This window comes from Podarcis erhardii (genome assembly GCF_964252035.2).
Source record: "Podarcis erhardii genome assembly, chromosome: 5".
Taxonomy (NCBI): domain Eukaryota; kingdom Metazoa; phylum Chordata; class Lepidosauria; order Squamata; family Lacertidae; genus Podarcis; species Podarcis erhardii.
In genome coordinates, this window is record NC_138509.1 from 59,892,722 (window position 1) to 59,920,070 (window position 27,349).

At 40.9% G+C, this 27,349-nt stretch overlaps 3 protein-coding genes across 10 annotated transcripts in view; 2 read left to right on the top strand and 1 right to left on the bottom strand.

Moving 5' to 3' along the window:
• KLHL6 (kelch like family member 6) overlaps positions 1–13,710 on the top strand; it is a 41,511-nt gene extending 27,801 nt beyond the window's left edge. Inside the window, exon 8 of the transcript XR_014157061.1 lies at positions 13,056–13,710. The gene's annotated coding sequence lies outside the window, so the exon portion shown is untranslated. The remainder of the gene's footprint in view (positions 1–13,055) is intronic.
• The window catches only part of GPR148 (G protein-coupled receptor 148), an 80,583-nt gene that overhangs the window by 4,404 nt on the left and 48,830 nt on the right, over positions 1–27,349 (bottom strand). For 2 of the 6 annotated variants that reach the window (XR_014157063.1, XR_014157064.1), the window contains exon 3: positions 3,115–3,492. The exons of 2 other annotated variants lie outside the window; for them this stretch is intronic. The gene's annotated coding sequence lies outside the window, so the exon portion shown is untranslated. Of the gene's footprint in view, positions 1–3,114; positions 3,493–19,337; positions 20,192–27,349 lie in introns of those variants that run through there. 2 more of the 6 variants (XR_014157062.1, XR_014157065.1) reach the window with 2 other exon arrangements.
• AMER3 (APC membrane recruitment protein 3) lies at positions 2,040–26,781 on the top strand. Of its 3 annotated transcripts, XM_081864061.1 has the most exons (5): positions 2,040–2,826; positions 3,004–3,108; positions 6,161–9,176; positions 15,826–15,872; positions 23,865–26,781. In XM_081864061.1, the coding sequence occupies exon 3, from the start codon at positions 6,182–6,184 to the stop codon at positions 9,173–9,175; it is 2,994 nt and encodes a 997-aa protein (XP_081720187.1). In that variant the 5' UTR covers positions 2,040–2,826; positions 3,004–3,108; positions 6,161–6,181; the 3' UTR covers position 9,176; positions 15,826–15,872; positions 23,865–26,781. The 3 variants fall into 3 exon arrangements, with proteins under 3 accessions (XP_081720187.1, XP_081720188.1, XP_081720186.1); XM_081864060.1 differs by lacking the exon at positions 15,826–15,872 and having other exon boundaries at positions 2,042–2,826; XM_081864062.1 differs by lacking the exons at positions 3,004–3,108; positions 15,826–15,872.

Genomic DNA, 27,349 nt, shown 5'->3' on the forward strand with positions numbered 1-27,349 from the left:
TTAATATAAGGAGCAAAACTCCCTACTGCTTAATATTCCTGCAGAACAAGCTGCTTTACATTCAGTAGAGTATGGATAGTTCCCAATCTTAGGAATGGCCTCAGAAAAGTTTTCAGTACAAATGTAGCCCAATTAGGCTGCTAAAGATCAGAGTTTACATCAGGGATGACTAACATGGGATAACTGAGTTCTATTTTAAGATGCCAAAAACAAGGACAGAAATCCCAATGAAGTTTGTCTTCCCTGTCAAAGGTTTGATGGAAACCTCTCAGGGTTGTTAGAAGCACTTGGCTCAACTCAAGTGCTGTCAGTCAAGAAAACCCCCACAAAAAAATCTTTAGAACCTGTGTCCCAAGAAACAAGTTAGGTATATAAGGAATTGACATATGTATATTTCTAATATATAAAATAATATCTGATTAAAAGTTAAAGGTCTTTTTGCAGAATGAAGGAAACCTTAGATCTACATTTTCTTCTTCAGGTGACAGACACTGGTATGTGTATTGGAAGCAATAGGGGAGTTAAAAAAAACACGTTTTAGAGGCTCCTTCCTTCCATCTGACTGCCCTGAAACATTTCAGCTAAATGTCAGAAAAACATGTTAAACAAGGAAGTGGTATTTTTTTTAAGTACAAGGGCCATATTCCTTTCTAGACAAGCTTTTGAGGGCCACATGCTAGTGGTGTGCGAGGTCAGAGGCAAACATGGGCAGAACACTGAATATGTGCAGTAGGTTAGTTTCTACACACATTTCTACCCCCTTGGTCCTTTACCTTTTTTTTACCTTTACCTCCATCCAGGCAAGCAAGAAGCATTGGTTTGAAAACACATTCCAGGTAGGCAAGGTTGAAGGAGGATGCAAAGGAATGACTGTGAGGGGTGTGGCCCAGGGACAGGGTTAGATGGCGCTCTTTTGGTTTCCAGTCATAATACTAGAGCTCTGGGGTGGGCGTTCAATGAAGTTGAATGTTGGAAGATTCAGGACAGAGAAAATAAAGTATTTCTTCACACAGCTTCAGAAGTTTAGGTGGTCCAGGAGAAGACATTCTCTGTGACAGCCCCTATGTTGTGGAATTCCCTCCTTCTCAGAGGTGTGTCTGGTACCTTCATTATACAGTGGTACCTCAGGTTAAGAACTTAATTCGTTCTGGAGGTCTGTTCTTAACCTGAAACTGTTCTTAACCTGAGGTACCACTTTAGCTAATAGGGCCTCTTGCTGCTTTCGAGCCGCTGCCACGCGATTTCTGTTCTCATCCTGAAGCAAAGTTCTTAACCCGAGGTACTATTTCTAGGTTAGTGGAGTCTGTAACCTGAAGCTTATGTAACTTGAGGTACCACTGTACCGTTTTCTCATATGCTGGTGATGTACCTCTTTACCCTGGACTTTGACACAACACAAAACACACACCCCTCCACCAACCTCATTCTTGTGATCGTAATTAGCTTTTGGCTGTTTTTAATGTTGCATTTTAAACTTGTAACCTGCCTTGTGTCCTTAGGGTGAATGGCAGGTAATAAATAAAATACTACTACTACTGCTGCTGCTAGTATTATTATTATGGCATTTGTTTCCACAAGAGGTATTGATGATGGCCATCAACTTGGATGGCTTTCAAAGAGGATGAGACACATCAATAAGAGGATAAGGCTATCAATAGCTACTAGCCTCTGAATACCAGTTGCTGGAAATCACAAATGTGAAGAGTGCTCCTCTGCGCAGGTACTGCTTTCAGGCTTCCCACAGGCATCTGGCTAACCACTGTGAGAGCTGTTTCCTGGACCACATGGGCTCTTCTCATGTTCTTTCCGAGCATTTAAATAAAACAGAAAATGTTTACAGACAGCAATGGCCCTGAAGAAGAAATGACTAAAATTACTTCCAGAAGGCCTGTTCTTTGAACATTTGTGGTGATTTATCTGCACAAAGTTTATGGGAGGTTATAAGATGTCTACTGTTCTTCAAGCATTAATTCTGATTTATTTGTTGGGAGGTTATATGTGTGTAGTGCAGCCTATGTGATATCAAGCAGTTGTTATTTTCACACCACTTTCCTTACTGCAGAAAGTCAGGTTGTTTTTGGAAGCGCCTTCCAAAAGAGCACCAAATCCACTTCAGTTGTACAACGTGAATTTGCCAGTATGTGACTGAGCCCCACCCACGAAAAAGCAACAGATTAGAAGTGCCCTGGGTCTTTTTCTTTTATGTGGGAAGCCTTTTGCTGCTGCCTTTTTCACCTCCCATCTCCCTTCTGATGCAAAATGCCTTCCAAATAAGCAGAAGACACAGAGAGCTATCTTCTTCCCCACTATGCTCCATTTAAACATCTTCAAAAAGGGACACAGTACAGCGACCTTACTACACAATGGATAATGACATCTGCTTACAAACTGTTAGATATCAATCCATGCACTAATCATCTTTGAAAACCAGCATTATAAACACTGGGGGGAATCTGGGCATTTCAAAACCTTTTATTTGCAGAGAATAACAAGAAGCACAAATGCTTTGGTGTGGGTGCTAACAGTTGGTGTTTACAGATGGCTGAAAGAATCCTCTCTGTTCTAAAATTGGCTACATGTGAAAACCTGAAGTCCATGCAGGGTGTGATATCAAATACCTGGGAATATTTCAAAGCTGGGGAAGAGGAGGAGAGGGAGGGAGGGAAAGAGAGAGAGAGAGGAGGAGGAGGAGCAAAGAAGCAAAGAGAAGCAACCAGCCCCTTAGAGTCTCACATGCATTACAGGAGCTTTTGCATAAAACACTTTGCAGCCTCAGCAACAAGAATATAATTGCAAAGATTTCTGCTTTTGGTATGGTAAAACAGGGTGAGTAGGATCTTTTGTTTCCTTGGCTTTTTACTAGGTTTTTTTGGTGCAAGGGTGTGGTGTGTTTTTCTTTGTCCCAGTGGCAGTGTGTGTATGTGATTATTTTGGGCTAGTTGTTTCTTCGTTGCTCTTCTTTCTGATGCCGGACCTTAATGTGCTTATTCATTCTTTGTGTAGGCACTGAACAGCAAAGGTGATGAGATCTGGCAGGGTGGAAGCTTTGCGGGCTAATACAGCGGGCTGCCAAATACATCCAGAAATGAAATGCTGATTTCCTCTCAGGTATACTGCAAAGATTTTTGTTGTTGTTGTTGAGCTCTCTCTCTCTCCCCTCTGGAGGTAGGCTAGTGATTGGTTAGCTTACTGTGCTGGGTGCCATGCAGTTATTCCATAAGGTGTGAAGAAGAAAGGGGGGGGGAATCTCTCAGCTTCAAGGAGGGGCGAGGAAGACCTGCATAAACTATTGTAGCACACTGTTGGCATGAAGGAAATCTTGTGAAGCAAATTAATTTCTTGCCCGCATTCCTGTGCGCTGTTATTCTTCCCCAGTCATCCATTTCTGCATTAGCTGTGAAAGAGTAATTATTGCAATTCTTCTTCGATCAGAGGATTGACACAGGGAGCTATCCATTGTGCTGATTGTCTGGAAATATTACTGTATGTACCCTGCACAATAAAGAAGGGGGAAATAGTAATACCCCCAATACTGCTGGGTAATTCATTCTCACAAAGCTGAAGATGTGTGATAACTAAGGCCTTTTCCAGCTACATAGCATCCTTCATTTAAACGAACAGTTGGCTTTGCTTAATTTAAGATACAGATTTCTCATTCATACTTTACTGGAAAAAAAACGAAGGTCTACACAAATAGGTTTAATACTGTAAAAATATAAACAGTTTAAATGTTCAGAGGATTTGCAATTTTTATTTCCTGAGCATATTAAGCCTGAAAAAAACCCCAATGGAGATTTACATGTTTTGGCCAATTCATGAGGAAATCTCATGAATTCATGAGGAAATTAGGAGAGTGACCTAAAATGATATTCAAATTAGAAAGCTATTTTACCCTAGAGAGGCAGATGATAAAGAGGGCTGATGAAACAAAAAGAAAACAGTGCTCCAAGCATGTAGGATGCTTTAAGGATGGGAGCCTATGTTGCATTATTCTATTTAGAATGATGATAATAACACACAAATAACATTCTTGTCTGACAAAAATCCATTGTGTCACCTTTTTTCCATTTTTCTTTCAAAGGGAAACGGAGAGGCTATTATTAGAGCGATCAGTTTGAGCAGCGAGATAATCAATAGTTATTTAAATGTATCTCTGCATCACACTCTAAATAAATAAAAGAGTAATTTGTCAAATTGGCTATAAGCCTTAATATCAATAAATACAGTTATTAAACTGTAAAATACAAAAATTGTGATATCCATATGCATTGCATTTAGAATGTGAGAATTAAAGTAGAGAATAAAAATATGTAAATACTCTCAAGCCATTTTCATTTTAGCTGTTTTTTTAAAAAACCATAACAACAAATAGAATAGGCAACAATCTCAATGAATAATGTCTTTAATAAATTGCCATTAAAGCACACTATGTGAGAGATAATGATTAAAACTTTTAATTAAATTGTGACAGTGACAAATGCACAATTTGAAAAGAAGCTTTAGAAAAAAGGAATGAAAACTACAGTCCTTTTTTCAATGATGATTAAAGCTGTCCCCCCCCCCTAATCCTTATAACCAAGCATCAAAAAGCAGAAAAGTAATCTGAGATTCTAGATATAAGTCCAGCTCCTGAATGCCAATACATATAAAAATCCAGTGGCAGCTCTCAAATGGGCCATTTTTAATGCAACACTATACCTGTCTATTTAAAAGTAAGTCCAAATTAAGTTAAATGGGGCTTAAAGACTGCAGCTTTAATTCAATGAATCCAGGATACACTGTAAAGCATAAAACAAGCAAACATTGCTTTGACATTTGTTTGATTCTTTGATAAGTTAAATCTTTTAAAAATAAAATAAAAATGACAACGTATTGTGCTTCTCTGTATCCTGACAATAAAGTAGGTTGATCTGCACTCCAGTTAAGTCAAAGTGCTGTATTTTAGCCAATATATTGCCCTTTACTTTAAGGAGACTTGGACTGATTCACACAATTATTTTTGGCATGGTTACAAATTTCCTCATTATTTTGGTATGATGAATAGTGGTCTGATAAACTCCAGGATAGAAACTTACACAGCCTAGCTAGTTTCCCCGCAATGGGGTCATACTCAGAGTAAATCCACTGAGTTAGGACTAACATGTCCATTGATTTCAATGGGTCTACTTTGAGCATAACTTAGAAAGATCCCAATGTTTTCCGTCATATGATATATAGCATACAATCTCACCAGATGCTGGAATATTCAAAAGGTCAGTGAAAATCTGGAGTAATTTCACTATGTCAAAAATGGTCATATGGCTCAGTTTGCAAATGGTGAATATCCATATACTGTGGCGGCAATTATTTATATAACAGTTAGAAATAAAGCTGTGGCTTGATGAAAGATGACAGCAGAATGTGCGAGCAATGGAAAGCAAGCTATGATTGTTATTTGTAGCGGGAAAATTATAAATTTAGTATAAAAAAAATTAGTGTAAACAAATTTTCTAAAAACTATGATGCTTTATTGACTTCAGTGGAGCAATCTGCTATTTTCAGATTATAGTAACAGTCTAATCTTGAAAGAGTCATGATGGAACAGGGAGATTAAGGGCCAGGTCATCAAGTTAATCTAAATTTTGAAAAACAAAATACATCCAAGTTGCTATTGACCAAACAACCATTCTTCAAGCACAACACAGCAGGTGGAAATGTCTTGCACAAAGGACTAAACCAGTTCTGCAGCACAGTACTCAATCTAGAACCAGGATATTCAAAGTGCAAGGCACATTCCTAAGAAGGCAAGAGGAGTTACTTCCTGACCTTGCCACAACCCACTTTGAACATCCTGATTGCATCAGGAAACATTATTTGAACAGACACTACTAAGTGTCTCACCACTTATTGTCATTTTAGAGGGAACATGGAAGCAAGAACTTGAATAAATCTAGATGTGTTAGTTTTGCTTAGGACATTTTAAGCCTTTGCTTCTTGACTTGGGTGAGTATAAATAATAAAATTATTATTATTATTATTATTATTATTATTATTATTATTATTGACTTTTAAAATCCTGATTTTAGACAAAGTCTCCCAGAAGCATTTTTTTTTGGTGGTTGCTTGCTACCAAGTGAATCCTGGAAGTACTCCTTAAGTTTACTCTTTGTTTTGATTGTAGATCCAGATGTGATGAGACAACATGGAGTTCAAAAGAGGAAAAACCTTTATAAAATCCAGCATGCAGCTGACCCATGAGAAATTACCTTTAGTGAGCTTGAGTCCTGGGGAAAAGGGCAATGTAGGAACAGACATAAGAGAAAGGAGCCACCCTGCAGTTGAAATCCAAAAAGCAAGTTTTTCTACAGATAGAAGCGACAGCTTTTCCAACAGCTCAATCAAGACTGGATCTAGTGAGAGCATCCTGTTGCTCCCAGAATCCTTCTACAAACCTGTACGGAAAAGTAAAACCCACGACTGTGTTCTGGGAGGTGTGGACAAAACTGAACACTGCAGCTACAATAACAAGATCTCAGAGGAAGGTGTTGCAGCTCCTGGGAGAAGTAAAGGGCGGATGATCAACAGTGCCAGCTTTTCTGGAATTGGGAACACACAGAATTCCAGCAGCAAGAAAGAATTGGTGGGCAACTCAAGCCACTTCTTGAACAGCCCGCAGCAGATGATTGATTACCGAAACTTTGTGCCACAGGTGCCCTTTGTGCCAGCGGTTGCAAAAAGTATCCCAAGGAAGAGGATTTCCCTGAAGCGATCCAAAAAAGGCCTCCGGGATATATTTCACATGAAAAAAAACAAGCCAGAGAGTCTTTCCTTGCTGTCAGAGAAACAAAAAAGGCTGCCATTTCCAGGCTGCAAGTCAGAGTTGGCAGGCAGGTTTGGCAAGTATTTCTTCAAAGCCGGAGAAACGTTTTCTGCTGACTGTTTGGCACAAGAATTTTCTGATGGTGAGCTGCTGTCAGAGTCCTCCTATGAGTACTCCAGTGCTCTGTGCGAAGATGTTGCTTCCCTGAAGAGCTTTGATTCTCTCACTGGGTGCGGAGAGATCTTCGCAGACGAGAGCTCAGCTAATATGGAACTGGAGGTTAGCAAAGAAATCTCGCTCAGGCAATCGCAACAGAAAGATAGTCCTGCTATCGGAACCTTTCAAGGAGGAGTGGAACAGCTTGCATCCCCAGCCCAGAATGAAGCAGGAGACTTTGCAAAACTTTGGGACAACATCAACAAATCAGTGCAGCTGCATCAGAAGACCCTGTTTGATAGGAGGCTTCTGAAAATACCCAGTAGTGAACTGGGAAAGTCTAGAAATGAGACCAGTGCCTCAGTGACTGATCTGCTTTCTTCCCCTGACTCTTCCAAAGAGAGTTCCATAGATACAGGGACCCCAAAGAGTGACAACCAGGAATCCATGTCAACCAGTGATGAAGGGTACTATGATTCATTTTCTCCTGGGCAAGATGATGAAATAAGGGAGGATCAGTCCCCTGGGGTACCAGGTAGGTTTCCAAGAGACAGTTATAGTGGCGATGCCCTTTATGAACTATTTTATGATCCCAATGAGGCTCAGATCAGCCCAGTTCTAGATGATGACCTATGTATGTCTGAAAGCACTTCAGAAAAGGCCATTGAAATCCCTTTATCAATTTATAGCTTTCACGTAGGGTCAGAAGAAAATATGGCTTCTCAACCAGCCATTGACATAATCAGTCAAGGATTCCTTCACAGCACGTGGAAAGGGAAGGAATGCTTGCTTAAGCTCTGTGATACGGAGCTCTCCCTGACCATGGGAATCATCAACTGGCTGAGGAAAAACCCAGGCTTGATTTCCCCCCAAGACTTTCCCAAGAACCCTCCCCCACAGATGGAGAGAGATGGTGAGCCAGTGCCCACCAGTCTCAGCACATGCCCAGACTTGTGTAAATCAGCTTTTGAGGAAAATAAAAACAATGCAGAGACATCTCCAGCTGACTGCAAAAATGGAACTGAGGTATATTCAGCGGACAGAACTGAACAAAGCCAAAGTGATGTTCCTTCGTGCAGCTCAACTCAAGAAAGTTCTCAAGATAGGGAAAGAAATTGGAGTGCAATATCTGGGCTCACAACAGACAACAGCATATCGTGCGACACACAGAGATCAGAGAGTTGGGATGATCTCCTAATGAGCTCTTCTTTAATGGAGAAGATATCTCTCATAGAAGAATGCACAGAATCTAGCAATGAAACTCTTTCACTAGAAGTTTTGAATCTGGAGACAATTTGCCCAACTGATGATAACCCACTGGTAATGGATAACCATGATGCAGAATCATGTTCTTCTTATATGACTGCTGCAACCTCTCCAGATTCTCTAGAGACTGGAGAGGAAAATGAGATGAAGGATCAAACCTGGTCTGCTGAATGTGACAAGCCAACTGAGCCACTGAATCTCAGTCATCCCCAAAACCAGATCAGCCAGACATCCAAGGAGAGTGACACGAATGTAATGAGGCTTTTGGAACACTGTGTCACTCAAGTTGCTTCCCTAAAGATCAATCATGACTCTGCAAGTAATCACTTGGAAGATGATTGTGTTGGAAATGAAGTGAGCAGTGATACAGACGCTATAGTTCAATTCACAAACCAAATACAAAATGAATGTAGCTGTATAACCCCAAGCCCAAAAGGTTCTTCCAGCCACCCTTCAAGCCACTGTAACATTGAGTCAAATATTGGTGCTAGTGTTACATCTCTCGCGGATCAAAAGAAAGGTCTCATTTGTTTTGAAGATCAGAAAAACACAAGTATCCTAAACTGCATGGGTCCAGTTGCAAAAAACAAACTACCCTTTGAATATGCTCAGTTGAATAATCAAGCCCTGTCCTATATCAAAGATTTCAGATTTGAACTCAGTGCTCAAAATTCTACCACCATGGCACACATTTGCAGGCCGACATTTTTGCCACTCTTTGGTTCCATCTGCTCAGACACAACTAGTGGCTTTTCACAGCCTTTCTGCAGAAGGAGCGGTTTGCTGGAGAAACATTCACAAGACCAAGAAGTTCCACCGAGCAGCACACCGTTATGTGGTTATTCAACGTTCCAGTGTAAAGTACTGCCAAAGGTGTCCACTCTTCCACTTTTAGAGGATGCTACCAAAGAGAGAGCAGTTATGGAGAAGACCCGTGATGACTTGCTGTCATAATGTGAGTCCTTGAAGGAAGACCCTAAGTGCATTGAGACCCATTAGGAAGGCACTTACTTCCTGCCCACTCATTTTGCCATAGACAAAGCCTCTGAAGGGTTATTATTTACAATGTCTATATATTTTTACCCTCCAACATGTCCCCCCAAATCCTACCCCCAGTTTTAGCAACTTTCTAGTAAGGATTAGATTAATTTACCTCTGATTACTGAGAGATGTGGAAATATAGTTTGTGAAGTAAACCCAGAAAAACGGGTATCCTACAAACATTTTTGCTAGTCTGCATGCTCAGACATAAGGTATTTGTTGGCTGCATAAAAAGACGCCACTCTTTTGTAACCTTTTCTTACTTAGTCACCTGGTTGGGAGAGACTTGTGTTTGCTGCAGACAACCAGAGGGTGGGACTGGCCCCCCAGGTGACTTTGAGAAAACCACACCTACCTTTCCCACACCTGTTGTCATATATAATATCAGGTTCAAGAAACCTTATGGCATAAATAAATTGTTCATTTTTTATATTGCTACTTATGGAACAACATAAATTTATTTTTATTTTACACATTGACACAGTAAACAAATGGGATATTTGCATTTAAAAGATGAAAACATGTGCTGGATTTGGAATAGGAGTAAAAGCAGAAAGATGTTACGGATAAGTATTTAGGGTGTATATAGGATGTATCCTATGCCCTTTTAAAATGTTTTTTTTGGGGGGTTATGGGGTTGTTGTTTTTATCTTGATCATATATTTTGTGGTTTTCTGTTCTGGTTTTCTTCTGCGAGCCACCTTGAGACCTCCAGGTATAGAGCGGTATTGATATAATAATAATAATAATAATAATAATAATAATAATAATAATAATATAGGTCTGCAGCTAGGACATTTGCATGGTTTGGTAGAATCCATGACTGAAAGAGCCATGGGCACTTGTCCTCAGGAAGTCAAATACAGTGTTAAAAATGGAAGTGTACCCAACAGAGGTGAATTAGGGTTGTCCAGATATCCCTTTATCTGCATATGCATGATAATGTATGCTCATGATGCTATTGGGGCAGTCATATGTAATCCCACTTTCAATCCTATTTACGCCTGCGTAAGGTGGTCACCTCCTGCCAACCTAGCAGTTTGAAAGCACATCAAAGTGCAAGTAGATAAATAGGTACCGCTCTGGCGGGAAGGTAAACGGCATTTCCGTGCGCTGCTCTGGTTCGCCTGAAGCGGCTTAGTCATGCTGGCCACATGACCTGGAAGCTGTACGCCGGCTCCCTCGGCCAATAAAGCGAGATGAGCGCCACAACCCCAGAGTCGGCCACGACTAGACCTTTAAGGTGGTCACACTGCTTCATTCCCAACCAGGGCATATCCTGTAAGTTCCTCTTGAAAGCCCGTTACCCCTTACACCCTCCAGACTAATGTTTTATTGCAGGTGTATTTTGCAACATACCCTTGACCCAACAGTAGTGCTTTAATGGTGATTTCCCCCCTCTGTTCTGGTTTGTTCTGTGATGCTTCCCAAATGCTACCACATTATTGCTATATAGCCCAATGAAAGTGGGACAAAAATAAACCAGAACATCTGTGCTATATAAAATTACAGGATATCAGCAGAAGGTTACAGGGAATGCACTGATTGGAAATGAAGCAGTGTGACCACCCCAAAGGTTTTGCAGATGCAAATAGCGGGATTGTGTGTGACTGCCCCCAATAGCATAATGAGCACCAATCGTCCTGAAGATGCAATCAAAATAGTGGCTGGAGGGGGCTGTTCTCTTTTATTTTTGTCCTGGTTTTGTTGCTATAGCCCCTCAAGACAGCAATAATGTGGTAAGCAGGTATGGTGGTGGATTAAAGGATTAGATATAACGTTGAGGACGGCCTTCATGAGAAAACCCAGAGGGACTAAAGCTGAGGCAAACCAAGTGCTGAATTATGTGGACCTAGCAGGAAACAAATCTTTTCTAGGCATGAGTTACTTTCTGGTAGTTGCAGAAAGCAGAAGCAAAGCAGACACAGCTGTCAGAAGTGGTAATGTACCCTATACTAGTGCTTTATGAGATTGTACCGCAAACTGACTTGGGGCATTTTCAAATACGTTGTTTCACTAGCAGCTGTAGCATGCCACGAGTTGTCAGTGTAGACACCTGCCAGACCAGAGACATGTCATTACAGTTTGTATGCTAAAGTTAACTTCCCAAGGAAGGCATGACTTTTGCTCTCTGGAAAAAGAATGGACAGGTTACTCTAGATATTAATTTAATGGTGTACTGCTAAGGTTCATTTGCATAATTTTAGATATGTATTAAACTTGGAGGTCTTGGTGTGTGGGCTGGATTTTGGCATGCACCTGATTTATTGCTTGACTACATACAAAAGTCTTGATGTTCTTATTTTATTACTTCTCTGTAAACACATCTGAGAGAGAAAATCAGAACCTGGACATACAGGCTGCTTTGCTATAACGTAACTCCACTTCCTTGGAGGTTTTTAAGCAGAGGTTGAATGGCCATCTGATATGGATACTTTAGCTGAGATTCCTGTATTGCAGGGGGTTGGACTAGATGATCCTTGAGTACCTTCCACACATAGAATCAACCCACATTTTAACATACCTTTGGGATTGCTTCCCATGTTACATTTTTCACTATGAAGATTAAACTATATGCTTGTTGTTGTTTTTTTATAAATATTAATATCAGTGTATTTTTGGTACTCCAAGTACACAGATCAAGGAATCTGTATATGTGGTGATTCCTAGTTCTGTGTAATTGCCCCAGAACTGATGTGTGATGCCATTTACGGTATATGTTAGAAAAGATCATTTTTGCTAGGGAAAAGTAGCATGTGAGATGGCTTATTTGAGTTGACTCAGCAATTAGGAGCTATTAATGTGTACGATTGCATGGTAATTTGGCTGAAATGCATCATTTCATGAAACCTTTTGGAAACAACAGATGAGATCATTGTCCTTATGATCTCATCAGATCTATGCAATCATAAATTATTATTTATGTTTCTACCGGTGGGAGAAGAAGGTCCTATTTAGATGGTGGCTGCAGTTACCTGTGTACCACCGACTGATGGGCTGCAGCTGACAATATTTCTCAAGAGCAGATCTATAAGATCGTTGTGAGGTATGTCTGGCATTTCTGTTCTCTTTTTAGAAAAGCCTGAGATTTCTTTCATATTGGAAGTGGGAGGAAGGTAGACCATATCTCGGAACTTACACGAGGCTGTTATTCTAGCCAACAGCACAGGAAATACCTCAAGGCAAAGATGATATCAATGATTTTTAATGAAGCTCTCAGAAAAGGCATTTACAGAATCCATAATCTAAAATCAACTTTATTCACAGCAAAAGTACTCAGGCTTCTTCATGAGATTATACAGTATGCATAAACCTTTGTCCTAATAAGGGGTATTCATATTTGGTGGCTAGATAACTGGCCTTAAAAAAAAATAGCATCTCTTCACAGATCCACTTTTCTTCCCTGTGTGTTACTACTAAGAGAAATTATGCATATTTCAGCTTTTGAAAGCATCCCCAAATCTTAAGACTTGCAGTTAAGCAGCATGGTCCGAGTAGGGCTATCAAGTAATCAGGGGGAAAACTGGCCTGTCATGCTCTTGCGATTTTAAAAGCAGCTCAGTCAGCAGAAATAAGAATAACAGAATGCTAGAATTGTAGCACTGGAAGAGGCGCCTAAAGGGTCATCTAGTCCAACCCCCTGCAATGCAGGAATCACAGCTGCTTTGCATTCCTGGACATCAAGCTGCTGTTGAAGAGACAGGAGCAGAGGTCAGTCAAAAACTGGCAACGTGGCTCTGAAATGGCATCTGATGGAGACTGCATCATTGCATGGGCAAGAGTCATGATACAGTGGTACCTCGGGTTACAGACGCTTCAGGTTACATACGCTTCAGGTTACAGACTCCACTAACCCAGAAATAGTACCCCGGGTTAAGAACTTTGCTTCAGGATGAGAACAGAAATCTTGCCATGGCGGCAACAACGGGAGGCCCCATTAGCTAAAGTGGTACCTCAGGTTAAGAACAGTTTCAGGTTAAGAATGGACCTCCGGAACGAATTAAATTCTTAACCCGAGGTACCACTGTACTGGATACTAATTTGCTACCAGAAAGACCAGATACTGCTTCCTAACTAGATAACCAGTATCCGATTGGTGATGCGCCCCAGACTCCGCAGGCATGCTTTGAGCGTCATCTAGCATGTGCCCAGAAAGCAAAAAATAGATGCTAAATTAAACAATTTTATACTTCATTAAGCATGGCTCCTTCCAGCTTTGGCTTTGTTTCACTGTACTGTCAGCATCTGACTTGTTCGCTGATTGTCACAGCAAATAATATTTAGCCTCAACTGGTCTTAAAGAGCAATCTCCCCTACCCCTGCTTTAATTAAAGACATGTAGGCTTTTTGGACATGGGCTGTATAAGACATTCGGAGACATTGTTATAGTCCTTTCTCAAAATAAAACGATTGATTTGCTATCATGCCTCTTATTTCAGTAGGACGTTTCCATGGATACAGGCTTACAGGGTTGCTCTGGCAATGCTGGAGAGCACTAAAGCATATTCCTAGCTAGCCTGCTGTAGATCAAGGGTGTGAATGATTATTGCAAATCTGAAGTCAGGATCTGCTTTATATACTCTTTTTCTTTTCTTTCTTTTTATAGCTTCATGAATGGATTTTTTTTAAAAAAGAAAGAAATAGTAAATTGTAAACTGTGTGCAGTTGTATTGTCCAAGCAATAAGGATGCAGAGATCACAATAGTATTCCTGTTACATTAAAATAGGCGAAATGGAGAATACCCTAAGATAAAATGTACAGGCGGTTTGCCTCTTCAAAGCCTGTCAATTAAATATTTCCCCATGACCAATACTTCCATAACTGGGTTTACATTTATAAACCATATTGAATATGATGCAGTATGATTAAGAAATGAAGTGGGGACAAAAAGGAGGCAGGGAAGGAATCTGGGTAGCTGGTTTTACGTTAGTTGAATTATCTTGTGAAGACTATTAATGTAGATTCCAGAGTGCAGAAGGCAAATCAGCTGGTGTTCATTCTCTTTTTCTTTCTGAACCTTTTCAGAGTCTCGTCATACGTTACATGGCAAATGCTTGATTTCTCCTCCATCTGTATGCATGGTAGGCTGCCATGACCAAACGCAGCTCCCTGGCAAAAGCACTGGTATGACATACTCATCTGCTGTCTGCAGACACTAGTTTTACAGGCACAGTGAACTATGTGTGAAGTGAGGGAGCCTAAGGAGTGTAGGGATGGCAGAGTGTGTCTGTTTCACTCCGTGTCAATATTGCATGTGTTCTGTTATCTCATTAATCTGTAATAAAAATAAAAATCTGGGCAAAAGTTAAGATTTAAATACAGATTTAAATGCTTACTTAAAAATACATAACTGCATATTTATTTTAACCTGTACTTCCCCCCCTGAAAGGCATATTTTAAAATGTATTTACATGCATTCCTATAATGCAAAATTCAGAGAACTGCAAAATTGAAAGGGTAATACTGTTCCAAGCTGTCTGTTAGTCTTGGAGGTGAAGATGAGTCCAGTTTGTTTGCAAATGGAAATGGCATTCTTCCCCCATCCCTAATCCTAGGTGTGCTAATTAGGAAGTCTCATTGACTTCACAGAATTTAGGATGCTGTCATCTCACTGTTAGACCATGAGTTCAGACGCATGGCAAGCAAAGTGACTTTTTGACACTAGCCAGGTCAGCAGAGGCTCATCAGGGATCAGAGCTTGAAATGGCCATTTGAGTACTTCATATTATTTCCCCTAGGATAGCTCAGTTGGTAGAGAAGTAAACTCTTAAGCTCAGGGTTGTGGGTTTGAGCCCCACATTAGGCAAAAAGATTCCTGCTTTGCAGGGGGGTGGATTAGACGACCCTCAGAGTCCCTTCCTGCTCTGTGATTCTGATTATGATGGGCAAAATGGCAACACAAATAATTACTTCCTTACATACTAGGTCGGGGTGGGGAACCTTTTTAGCCTCTTTATCTGGCCCGATCCCCACAGGCCAACTTTGAGAGGTGGACGGAAGAACCCACCTGTCAATCATCTGATGCCATAAAGACACCAGGTGATTTGCAGGTAGGTTGCCCTGCCTACCTGTCAAAGTTGGCCCATGGGGATGGGGCCAGTGTGCAGTGCTTCCCCAGGACCTGGCACCCAGCTGGTTGCTGGGCATTTGGGAACTGCAGTACAAGGGCTTTGTTGCTCCAACTGCACCAGGCAGATTCCATTGAAACCTCTGTGAAAAGATAGCATTTTCAACCTATTTTAGCAGAGGTTTCAATGGAACCTGCTTGGTGCTACTAGAGCAGCCAAAGCCCTTCTGCCCATCAGCTTTTTTGTAACTAGGTCATGTGAATCAATCCTAATGCTCTTCCAAAACTTTTAGTGGAAAAGAAGCCCACAGAACTGCAGTACTAATTGCATGGCAATTGGATTAAGCTTTCTAAAGTTGAAGAAAATGATCCCAAGTAGACAGACCACCCTGTGAATTCAGTTAGGACAAGACAAGCCTTCTCAAACAGCATGCAGATTACAGTGCTATTACTGCTTTTTTTTTTTGCTTTTTTTTTTTGCTGTGCCCACTGCAGGCATAATAAAGAATGATTATAAGCCACAATAGATTTTGGTGGGACAGGTAAGTGCACATTAAAGTCTATCCCATTGGACTAAATGGGATGTAGAAGTGCATTACTTTGGCTGGATCGTGTCCACTCTTTGGGTGGATGGGGCATTCTTAATTTGAGAAGAAGGCCACCAGAGAAATGATAGATAATATCAGAATACCTGAAGGAGCATCTCCATCCCCATTGTCCAACCTGACACTGAGGTCCTACTCTGAAGGTCTTCCGGTAGTTTCCTCACTGTGAGAAGTGAAGTTACAGGGAACCAGGCAGAGGGCCTTCTTGGAGATTAAGAACTACACAACTTTTAGAAGACATCTGAAGGCAGCCCTGTATCAGGAAGTTTTTAGTGTTTGATGCTTTTTTTAGACAATCCCCAAAGCTGTTGAGCTGCTCTTTTTTTTTTTTTTTTACAAAAACGCCAAAAAACTTGCAATTTTTTGATTGACTTGCCTAAGATCCAGAACAAAGTGCCACCTTTCAGAAATTCCCCCGGGACATCAATCCAGAAGTCCCAAATATTATTGCAATGTATTGCAGCAGTAAATAAATGGATGCCATTCAGAATCTTTCTCCCATGCCCAAATTTAAAAGCCCAGCTAAATGCTACATTCATGATAAAATGCTAGTGGTGTTAAGGCTCAAACTAGATCTGCTACAGGCCAGGCAGGTGTTCTGTTTGGGGATCTCCCCTTTTCTCTTGGCTTCCTGTTATTTGACTTTGCTGCTTGAATTGGCTCCATTTATTTTCCCCCTTCTCTATGCCTCCTTGTCTGTTTTCTTCATTTTGCCCTCTGTGTTTTCTGAGACTCTTCCATTAATGCTCCTTTTGTGCTCCTGACACCCCTCCTTTAATTTGGGAGGGCATTTGCTTCTCTCCCCAACATTCCTTTTTGTAGTAATTTGGTACTGAATCCCTGGTCTGCTTTCCCCTTTTGTGGCTTTCTTAGCAGCTGCTCTTTGGCAAGCAAATCTACTGTACGCCGTGATCTCTCCCTTCTCTTGTTGCTGTTTATTTATTTTTGGTACTCTGTAGAACTTAGGAAGCTTCCTTATTCTGAGTCAGACCAGTAGACCATTTAAGCGCAGTATGTATGTATGGGTGGTATTCAGTGCTAGTCCTCCACAGAGCAGACTCCCTGAAGTTAATAAACATGACCAACACCCCATATGCACTATACAATTAAAGCAACATCATACCATTTAACAGTCATACTTTCCTCTAGAGAATTCTGGGAACTGTAGTTTGTTAAAGGTGCCGAGCGTTATTAGGAGACCCCTGTTCCCTACACAGAACTACATTTTGTAAGGTTCCCTGAGAAGAAGAATGGATAATTAAACCACTCTGAGAATTGATGGTACAATTGCCAAAAAATAAACTTTAAAACAAAGCTGATCCCCAAGAAGCAACAATAAAACACCAACACTCAAATGTCTGGGAGTAAAGAAAAGTTTAAACCCAGCAGTGAAATGATGTCCAAGTTGCTCCCAGACAGGCCTCTTTAGGGAGAACAGCCCTTAAATGGGGAGCCAGTGCGGAAAAGGCCCTTTGACTTCGCACAACCCTCTGAACTTCTACAGGAGGAGGTGCTCAGAAGAGGGCTTCTGGTTATGATTTAAAGGTCTGGCAAGGTTCCCAAGGTGGAAGCTGTTCTACAATGCACTGGGTCTAGAAGTGTACTGACAGTTAGCATGGCCAAATCAGATTCAGTGTTATATTTTCTGATATGTAGTTTCAGTCAGAAATCTGTGGTGGTTAGAGTGTTGGGCCAGGAATTTGGAGAGCCAGATTGAAATCCTCACTCATGAAGCTCCGTAGGTGACCTGGAGGCAGTCCAGCTAGACACAAGGCAAGGCAGGGTTCAGACTGAATGCTGGGCTGGATACAAAGCAAGGCAAGATAGGGTTTGGGGTGGGCAGAGCTGTGGGAAACACACAGACAAAAACCGGATTCTTGATCTCAGGACCCTTCATGAAAAATTTGGTTACAATATCTTAAGAGGTGTCCAAAAGTGCAGTGAACAGACAAAGAGACAAACAACTTTCCAAAATACACAGGAGGCAAAGTATATGTAGAGTAATTATTTTTATTTTTTAAAGGACCGTGCCCACAGGTATACAATCTAAACAACAACGCTCCGGGTGGGGGGCAGAAGGAGAGCAAGAGATCATAGGCCAAAGGATCAGAAGAGAAGGCACAGGGTAGACCAGTATTTAAATAATTGCAAAGAAGGATGAGGGAAAATGTTGGGACACGATGGGTTCCAGAACAAAAACGAGGCTGCAAAAGAGAAAGGATGGAGATGTAAAAGTTAAGAAGTAACCTGCGGCTTAGCTGAGTTGAAATAATGCCATTAGTACATTAGCAGAGCAATCCTGTATACACCAATTGCAGCAGAGATGGCATCACTATGCTGGTGTAATGGACATCAGTACCTATTTAGGGAGGGGGAAAACACACAGTCATAAAAAGACAAAATCAGTGTAAATGTGGCAGTGACTATGCCACCAAAGTCAACCAATGAAAAACTGTGCTTGGAAGGAACAAACATAAACTAATAAATGTTGGGAGCACGCCTTCAGCACACACCCCTGCACCAACAACCCCCCCCCCGAAATATCATGCCACAGCACTGCCTGTGCCATCAGCCCCACTTGGCTCAGTCCATGACCACTCTGCTACTGTCAGTCCCAGGCATGCAGAGGTTTTGATTTCCTTATGCTGCTAGCAGCCACCAGTCTGGAGCACACTGCACGAAGGTAAGGAAGGAGAGTCCACATAACACAGCTTGTTGGGTAGGATGTCTAGAGAGAGCACAAAAGCCCCCTTGGAATGAGGGTTCAAGACCCACCTAGGAAAAGAAACATTGTGGCTTGCAGGGCAAGTGCATCCCAATGGGTCACATTTATTAATGACATTTATACCCCACCTTTCTTCCAAGGAGCTGAAGGTTGCATATATAGTTTTCCTCCTCCCTGCTTTATCTTCACAAAGACCCTGTGGGGTAGGTGCGGCTTAGAGGCAGTGACTGGCCCCAGGTCACCTAGCAAACTTCACTGTGGCTCTGTGGGGATTAGTGCTAGCCTAGCACAGTAACTACTGCAAAGCACTGCCTTTCTTATAGGCTGGTACAGCAGTTGTTGGGTCTTCATTTTATCTGCATCTTTGCTGGCGCAGCAAAGATTGAGCTGCCAATCCAACGTCTTTCTGTAGAGAAAGCTTTGGTGGTGGTTGTCCTCATTCTTTCTCACAGCATATTAAGAAAATGATCATTACTGGCACAGAATTTAATGTATTATTCAAAAGCAAAGAGGGAAGCTTTTTTTTTTTTTTAAAAAAAAGGAAAAAGCAAGCAAGCCAAGCTTTCATATCAATAATTCAATCCCTCCACAGCTATAGCACTAGTTTTGCCACTTCACTCCTGGCTATCCTCTCATACATAGTTAATGTTTAGATGCCCCGCTGCATACATCACGGCAGATGGCAAGAGGTGCCATGGACTAACACCAAGTGAACCATTTATTTATTGTATTTATTCCAGTCATTTATATCCTGCCTTTAAGGAGGCTTATGAGTAAAGTCAAAATACAATAAAAATGGCTATAAGTCCATTTCAAAATCTACCCGCCAAGACCCATCCCACAGGGCATTTGGGCCTGCAATGAGAGAGCAGGTTCTGAACTCTTCTTCCCCTCCATTCGTTTCACACAAGGGTGTCTAGGAGGGAGAGAGGAAGACAGGAGACGAAGATAACATCAGGCACCTGCTCTCCTCCAGTAATGTACTTGGTTAGTTTAGATTTCTTTTCCATCCAGTTTGTCCCCAAAGACTCAGGATAGAGATACAATGTAACTCATAGCTGAAATCAGTTATCACTAAATCTTTAGTATTTGGACTGACCAGGACCAAATGGTGCGAGAAAGCCTCTTCCACGGTTTTATAGCATGCTCCTATGGAAGAAATATTAAAATAGAACACAACCATTATTAGAGGTAATGTGTGCTTAGTGGCTGATGTGCATAATAGCTGGGCATTGTGCACATTCATCGCACTTCATGGAATATATGTTCATAATTGATCCATGAAAGAGGAAATTGTGCACCATTCCCAGTCAATATACATATTCTCCAGCAGGCCTTGGGAAATGTGCATACCTCAAGAACGTTTTGTTCATTCTCCAGTCAATATGCATAATCTCCAATAGGCCCTGGGGTCTTTGTATATCTTAACTGCATCTTGTACATTCTTTAGACAATATGCATAATCTCTAAGAAGTCTTTTTGATAGATATTTGTAAATTATTCAGGCTATATGTCCTCCACTGCAGAGCACCTATAAACCACAAAGTGAGTAACAGGATAAGCAAAACCTTGATGAAGTTAGAGTCTTATACAATAAATAATTTGACAGATTCACTCTGTTTGGCTTCAGCTTGGCAAGGACTCACTACGTCTCCCAAGATATAATGCCACATTTTGTGGTTGTAGATTGGAGGGTAACCATAATCAGAAGCAGCAGGTGGAAGGAAAAAACATTTCAGCCAGCAGAGGGCAGAGTGTCACTAACATTATTATTTTTTGAACTTCAATTTCTTGTATGACTCTTGTTTTCTAACCAAAACAACACTGGTGTAGGAGAAAAGAGAAAGCAGCACAAATATTTGGACTGGCCTTCCAAGATCAAGTCAGGCTGAGGAGGTGAATAGCTTATGATCCCATGAAGACAAAAATGGCCCAAAACTGTGTAGAAAGGTGTTTCTCCATGATAAGCAACCCTCATGAGTTCACAAATGGTAATGCAGAAAGGAAACCCAGTTAAACACACACACACACACACACACACACACACACACAAAGTACGCAAAAATGTAGTGGTAATGAAGGGATAAAATAGACTCAAATGATTGCTCCCTTAAATAAGAAAGTCTGGAAACAATTACAAACAAGATTAATTGCAATGATGCACCCTCATAAAATTAAAATAAAAAAATTCCTTCCAGTAGCACCTTAAAGACCAACTGAGTTAGTTCTAGGTATGAGCTTTCGTGTGCATGCACACTTCTTCAGAAGAAGTGTGCATGCACACGAAAGCTCATACCTAGAACTAACTCAGTTGGTCTTTAAGGTGCTACTGGAAGGAATTTTTTTATTTTGTTTTGACCATGGCAGACCAACACGGCTACCTATCTGTAACTGAACCTCATAAAATTATTAGAGAAGAAATAGTTAAGTGGGTCCAATAGTAATCTATATTAAAAGAGAACTGGGTAGAACAGACGTAAGGATAAACTGTATTCCGCCATAAATTACGTATGCTGTACAGAAGGAGAAGTATTTAAATTTAATTTTATATTAAATTAAATTTAATATAAATCCATAATCATGAATCCATATTCATGGATTTTATACACCTGTATGTATATATGTATGTATGGTAAAGATAAAGGACCCCTGGATGGTTAAGTCCAGTTAAAGGTGACTATGAGGTGTGGCACTCATTTTGCTTTTCAGGCCGAGGAAGCCAGTGTTTGTCCACAGCTAGCTTTCCGGGTCATGTGGCCAGCATGATTAAACCATTTCTGGCACGATGGAACACCATGATGGAAGCCAGAGCGCATGGAAACGTCATTTAACTTCCCACTGCAGTGGTACCTATTTATCTACTTGCACTGGTGTGCTTTCGAACTGCTAGGTTGGCAGAAGCTGGAACACAGCAATGGGAGCTCACCCCATTGCATGGATTCGAACTGCCAACCTTCCGATCCGCAAGCCCAAGAGGCCAGCATGTGGCCAGCATGATTAAATCATTTCTGGCACGATGGAACACCATGATGGAAGCCAGAGCACATGGAAATGTCATTTAACTTCCCACTGCAGTGGTACCTATTTATCTATTTGCACTGGTGTGCTTTCGAACTGCTAGGTTGGCAGAAGCTGGAACACAGCAATGGGAGCTCACCCCATTGCATGGATTCGAACTGCCAACCTTCCGATCCGCAAGCCCAAGAGGCTCAGTGCTTTAGACCACAGAGCCACCTGCACTTGCCCCATGTCTGTATGCATGTATGCATGCATATGTGGGTGTGAGTGACTGTAATATAGATTGTGTGGATGAACACTATATTATTATTGTTACATTATTTATTTATTTTAATGAACATTAAGTGCAAAGTACTGTTATATAAAATAGGAATGTATTTATTAAATCATTGCTTATTTATTAAAATCTAAATTTTCAAAAATGTTCACAATAGGTATTGTAAAAGGCAAATAAAATAATAAAGTATTCTCATGGGTGAATAAAGGATAAGGGAGTTTAGGACTGCTGGTGATCCCTAAATTAAATAAATTATAGCAAAAAAGGACACATAAATAATTATATATATATATATATATATATATATATAGCGCAAAGGAGGCACAATAAGTTATCTTGCAATGCAAATAAGGGAAAGTTGTTCAGAAATAAACTTTACTGCATAAGCAGCTTTTCTTTAAATGTGAAAGGGGAAAAATGCATGAATGAGGAAGCCTAAGGAATAAATTAGTCTAAGGAGTAGACAAAAGTCACAACAAGATTGCAAAGTCACAGAATGATTTATGAGGAGCAAGGAATTTCAGCCACAATAAAGGCCCCATTCACACAATCCTTTGGGTTGCCAGGCACAGCACGTAGCTTTGGTAAAGTATTGTGAGAACCAGCAATATACCTACATTTTGCAGCAATTTATATGATAGCTGCAGGAGTTAGTTTTCTGGCAGTGCTATGATAAAATATACATCTGCAACAAAGTATTTAATAATGTACATTTTGTTAATATAACACTTTCTCTGTTTATACAAAGCTGGCATACATACGTAGATTTTTTTGTGGGGGGTGACAATGTCACTCTGCTATAAGAAATAGTGTTACCAATTTATGAGAGGTTAGTAGGAATATGAAAGACCCAATCCCTCAATGAAATGAACTGAGTATGCACACAGTATTCACACAAAGTTTGGCAGGTTATGGGCAGCTTCACACAAGACAAAATGTGCTGCAAAGGAATGTGTAGAAAATGTGTCTTAGATCATGTAATTGCTTCAGACCAATTTAGATTACTGCACTTTTATAATTATGCCACAATTCAAACCACTGCTTGGTGGTTGCTGAATTTCAAGTTGGGTGCATTGCTGAAGTCGTCTCATTGCTTCACATGTGAAAATCTGCAGATATGCTTTCAACCCATGTAATGCATTTTAATTGTTTTTAATTCTGAATTTTTAAATTGTTGTATCCTGCCCCAGGACCTGTTGGTGAAGGCTGGTTAATAAATATAGTAATAATAATTTTAAAAATCAGTTTGGAGGCCTTGTCATCAGAATCATCTCTTTCCTTTGATTTTGATGAAAGAGAAGAAATGTCCTGGCGAGAGTTCTGGAGATATACTGCATTACTTGGTGTCCAGTTCTTGCTCCATTTTCCAAATCTACAAAGGAAGCAGGGATTGTAGAGTGGAGGATATAGAGTGTTGCAGCTCCATGTTAAAACAGGCCATATGGTGAGAGTGGCAGAAAGTTATCCCCCCCCCCAATTTACATTACATAGTGGGTTTCAGGTAGCTGAGACTATATGTTCCATAGGAAACCAGAACAGCGTATGGAAATGCTGTTTACCTTCCTGCCAGAGTGGTACCTATTTATCTATTTGCACTGTGTGCTTTCTAACTGGGACCGAGAGCTGGGACCGAGCAATGGGAACTCACCCCGCCATGGGGATTTGAACCGCCGGCCTTCTGATCGGCAAGCCCAAGGCTCAGGTCTACACCACAGCGCCACCTGCGTCCCTATGATGGGAATGGGTTACTCCCCCAAAAAGAGGATAACATCAAAATAACATAGTTTTTTGTTAAGTTTGGGATTCTGCACTGGAACAATCAAATTTACTCTTCATATTGTAGAGTAGTTTGGCAAAGGATTGTTATAGAATTACTGTGACATGGTGCCACATGTTTCTTATGTTTCAGGAGTGATGCTAAAGATCCACGCTCTGCAAATGTCAATTTCTCACATGTATCAGAGTGAGGTAAGAGACTGGTGTCATCGGAGACAGAAACCCCATGAAGACACTACTGCGGATGCACCTCCTAATCTCTTAACAGAAGAATGTGGATTTTAATGAACTTAATATTATAAGCTCTTGACACCTTGCCACTTGGTCCCTTGAATGGATGTGTGCAATGTATAACGACATTCTTGCCCACAGTTCAGTCTTTTTGAGTTGGATGAAAATACTTGTTTTATTTTAGAATATAGATATACGCCAAAAGAAAGATTCTCCTGGTTTGGGTAATGTTGAAAGGCAGTGCCCCAGTCCAGCTAAGGCTGTGCACATTTTCTTCTGTGCTTACAGTGGATTTCTCTGCATGCAAATGGGTGCTGCACACTTGTTTCCTGGACTGGAAATCCTACTGAGAAGCAAGCCTCAGTAATGTGATCATCAGCTTTTGAGCTTTCTGCTTCCCTATCCATTTCCCTGCATAAATGACCGATGCTTTTAATGATGATCTTGCTCCAGTCCTGGATGAGGTATTTCCCTCTAACATCACTAGGTGAATCAAATGCAAAACAGCAAAAAAAAGAAAAAAAAATTACTGAGTGCGCTCATGATCTATCTCAAGACAGAATGTGACCCAAATGCTGCTTTTGAAGCAATGGTTTAGAATGACGACCCTGTTCCAGTATATGTGCCAAAATTTCTCTAGATAGAAAAGAAAGCACACACTGACCTTACGAATCTGAATGTTCATTTAATGTTGCAACATGTTTTGCATTAGCAGAAATGAGTTCCCATGGTGCTGGCCCCTTGCTACCATGCTGAATTAGTCAGTCATTATGCACTCAAGCCGAAGTCAACCAAAATGAGTTTAACAAGATGTAACCCAGGCAAATATTCCCTCCATGGCTCAAATCCTTTCTCTCCATTGTATATAAAGAAGGTCCCATTTAGCTGGGTCCATCTTCTTTTCCCCCCTTTTGTTGTTTCTTGAAAGACAGGAGCATCTTTCCCAGACCAGTCACATCTTCAGCGAAAATGTTTGCAGTAGAATACCTAGGCAAAGGGGCTGTTTCAATTCTGATACTCCAGTATACAGAAGAGAATGACAGCACTTACTTTAGATGCTCTGTTAATAATAATAAAAATAATATTCTTGCATCTAAGATATATTCAGATAATAGACCGACTGAAATCAATGTTCTTGATTAACTTCACTGCATTTATTCCAATGGGTCTACACTGAGTATGACTTAGTTGAATGCAACACACAATTCCTCAGTCTCATATATCCATATGACATATCTCTTCTTGTATCATAGCTGTGCCTTCTATATCATAATTTATTTTTGTTGCTTGCATATTAAAATTACTTGAATTCTATGTTGAGATTTCTTCTCTTCTGCTTCTTATTTTGTTGCTTTATTTTGGATATCATTCATGATACATCTTTTTCTAGCGCTGACAGCTCATTCTCCAATAACTGCCAATGGTGTTGCTGCTTATTATTTCATCCCATCGTCTTGTGTAAAATTACATACCAGGACACTTATTTACCTTTTCTGTGACAATATGCTACTGAGGATACAAAGTACAAATGAATGCAGTGACCTGAGTTAAAGGAAGGAATTTGGTGACTCTGCATGTTCATATGGCAACACGAAGGATGTGCACAAAATGGAAAAAAACAAACTAGGGATTTTGCACATTGCCTAGTCAACATACATAGTCTCCAGGGAATGTAGCTGAGGAATGTGCACAAGAGGAAAATATTATTGTACATATTATCATTGTACATATTATCATCTTGGTGATTATGCACTGAGGAGAAAATGTTACCGTATAAAATGTGTGTGGCAACAAATGAAACAGCTGTGATGAATTCACATTCCTCAACATCAGTTAGTGATTATCCATATTTTGATTGGGCAGTGTGCAAACCCCCCTGCTGACCATGCCAATTTGTGCATATTCTCCATGCCTTCGTGAGAATATGCACAATTGCTGGTATGCATTTTTCCAGTCAACTCACATTGGTTCCAACATGTGTACACCTGACCTGATGTCACAAAGGGAAAGGGCAGACAGAAGGCTGTAGGAAGCAGGAGTCTGAAGGAGCACCAAGAGAAGGGCAGAAGGGATCAAATAAAGAAGGAATGGAGGAGGCAGAGGGACAGATGTGGTAAAGTGAAGGATTATAGGCAGGGGGAAGTTGTAAAGAAGGAATGGTCCACAGCAGCCTTCCCCAATCTAGTTTAGGGCCACTCCCATCAGCCCCAGATAGCACATACAAAAGAGAGCGTAGTGGTTAGAGTGCTGGGAGATCAGGATTCAAATCCTGACTCAGCCATGAAGCTCACTGGGCAACCATTTATCAACCTAACCTACCTCACAGGGTTGTTGTGAGGATAAAATGGGGAAAGGGAGAACCTTGGGCTCCTTGGATAAAAAAGTAGGGTACAAATGTAATAAATAAATAAATATGTATTTGGGTACCAGACAGGAAAAGTCTGCTCTGGACAATGTCTTCTTCCCAGCTTCCCCCTTGCCCTCAAACATTTAATCCATATGTGGGGGAAGGCTAGGAACTATATGAATTTCAAGGAAGACTGAAAATGAAGAATGGAAATGGGAAAATGCAATGAAAGGCCTCCATGATGTCTTAGATACCACACACACACTCACTTGTAGCATTGGGCTATAAGTTTAGATAATTATTTTCTTTCCAGAATCTGGAATATTTTTAACATTCAAATGAGAGGTGAAGAGAAAGAGAAAACAGGAGAAACGAAAGTAGAAAATGGTATAGAAGTTTGAGATTGGCGGGAGTCAAGAAACAGTATCCACGGGGTGTGAAATCTAAGCAGCCAAAATCTGACTTCTGATATCTCAGCAGGTATCTCCAGTGGCGTAGCGTGGGTTGTCAGCACCCGGGGCAAGGCAAGTAATTTGCGCCCCCTAACCCGTGGATTTGCGCCCCCTAACCCGTGGATTTGTCCTAACCCCAGATGTTGCGCCCGGTGCGGCCGGCCCCCCCTGCACCCCCCATGCTACGCCACTGGGTATCTCTCATGTATTTTAAAGCTTTTCTTCACAAACACAAGGACTAGGATCTGGGGGGCGGACGGACCAAAGTAGGCATTTCCAGGTTGCTGGATTCTGTGATATGTGCTACACTGCACATTTGTTTCTGTCTGTAGACAAATGAAAAAACCCCCACAATAGAACGAAATCATATACATTCCAAGCTCCAAATGGTTTAGGGATCAAAGCCATTGTGAAGCCAGACAAAAATCATAATTACTGAGATGTCCCCCTCAAATTCTAGTGAGTATCTGATCTTTTTGTGAAGTGCATAGTCGTGTGTCCCCCCAAATTCCATTGAGGCCATGGGAACTAGGAAGGATTAACAACTCTCAGGTCTGCACTCTGTAGATTAATCATGTTAAGTGTATT

What these genes read in the sequence shown, in the direction of transcription:
- AMER3 (XM_081864061.1), top strand. Translation starts at nt 6,182, where the DNA reads ATGGAGTTCAAAAGAGGAAAAACCTTTATAAAATCCAGCATGCAGCTG.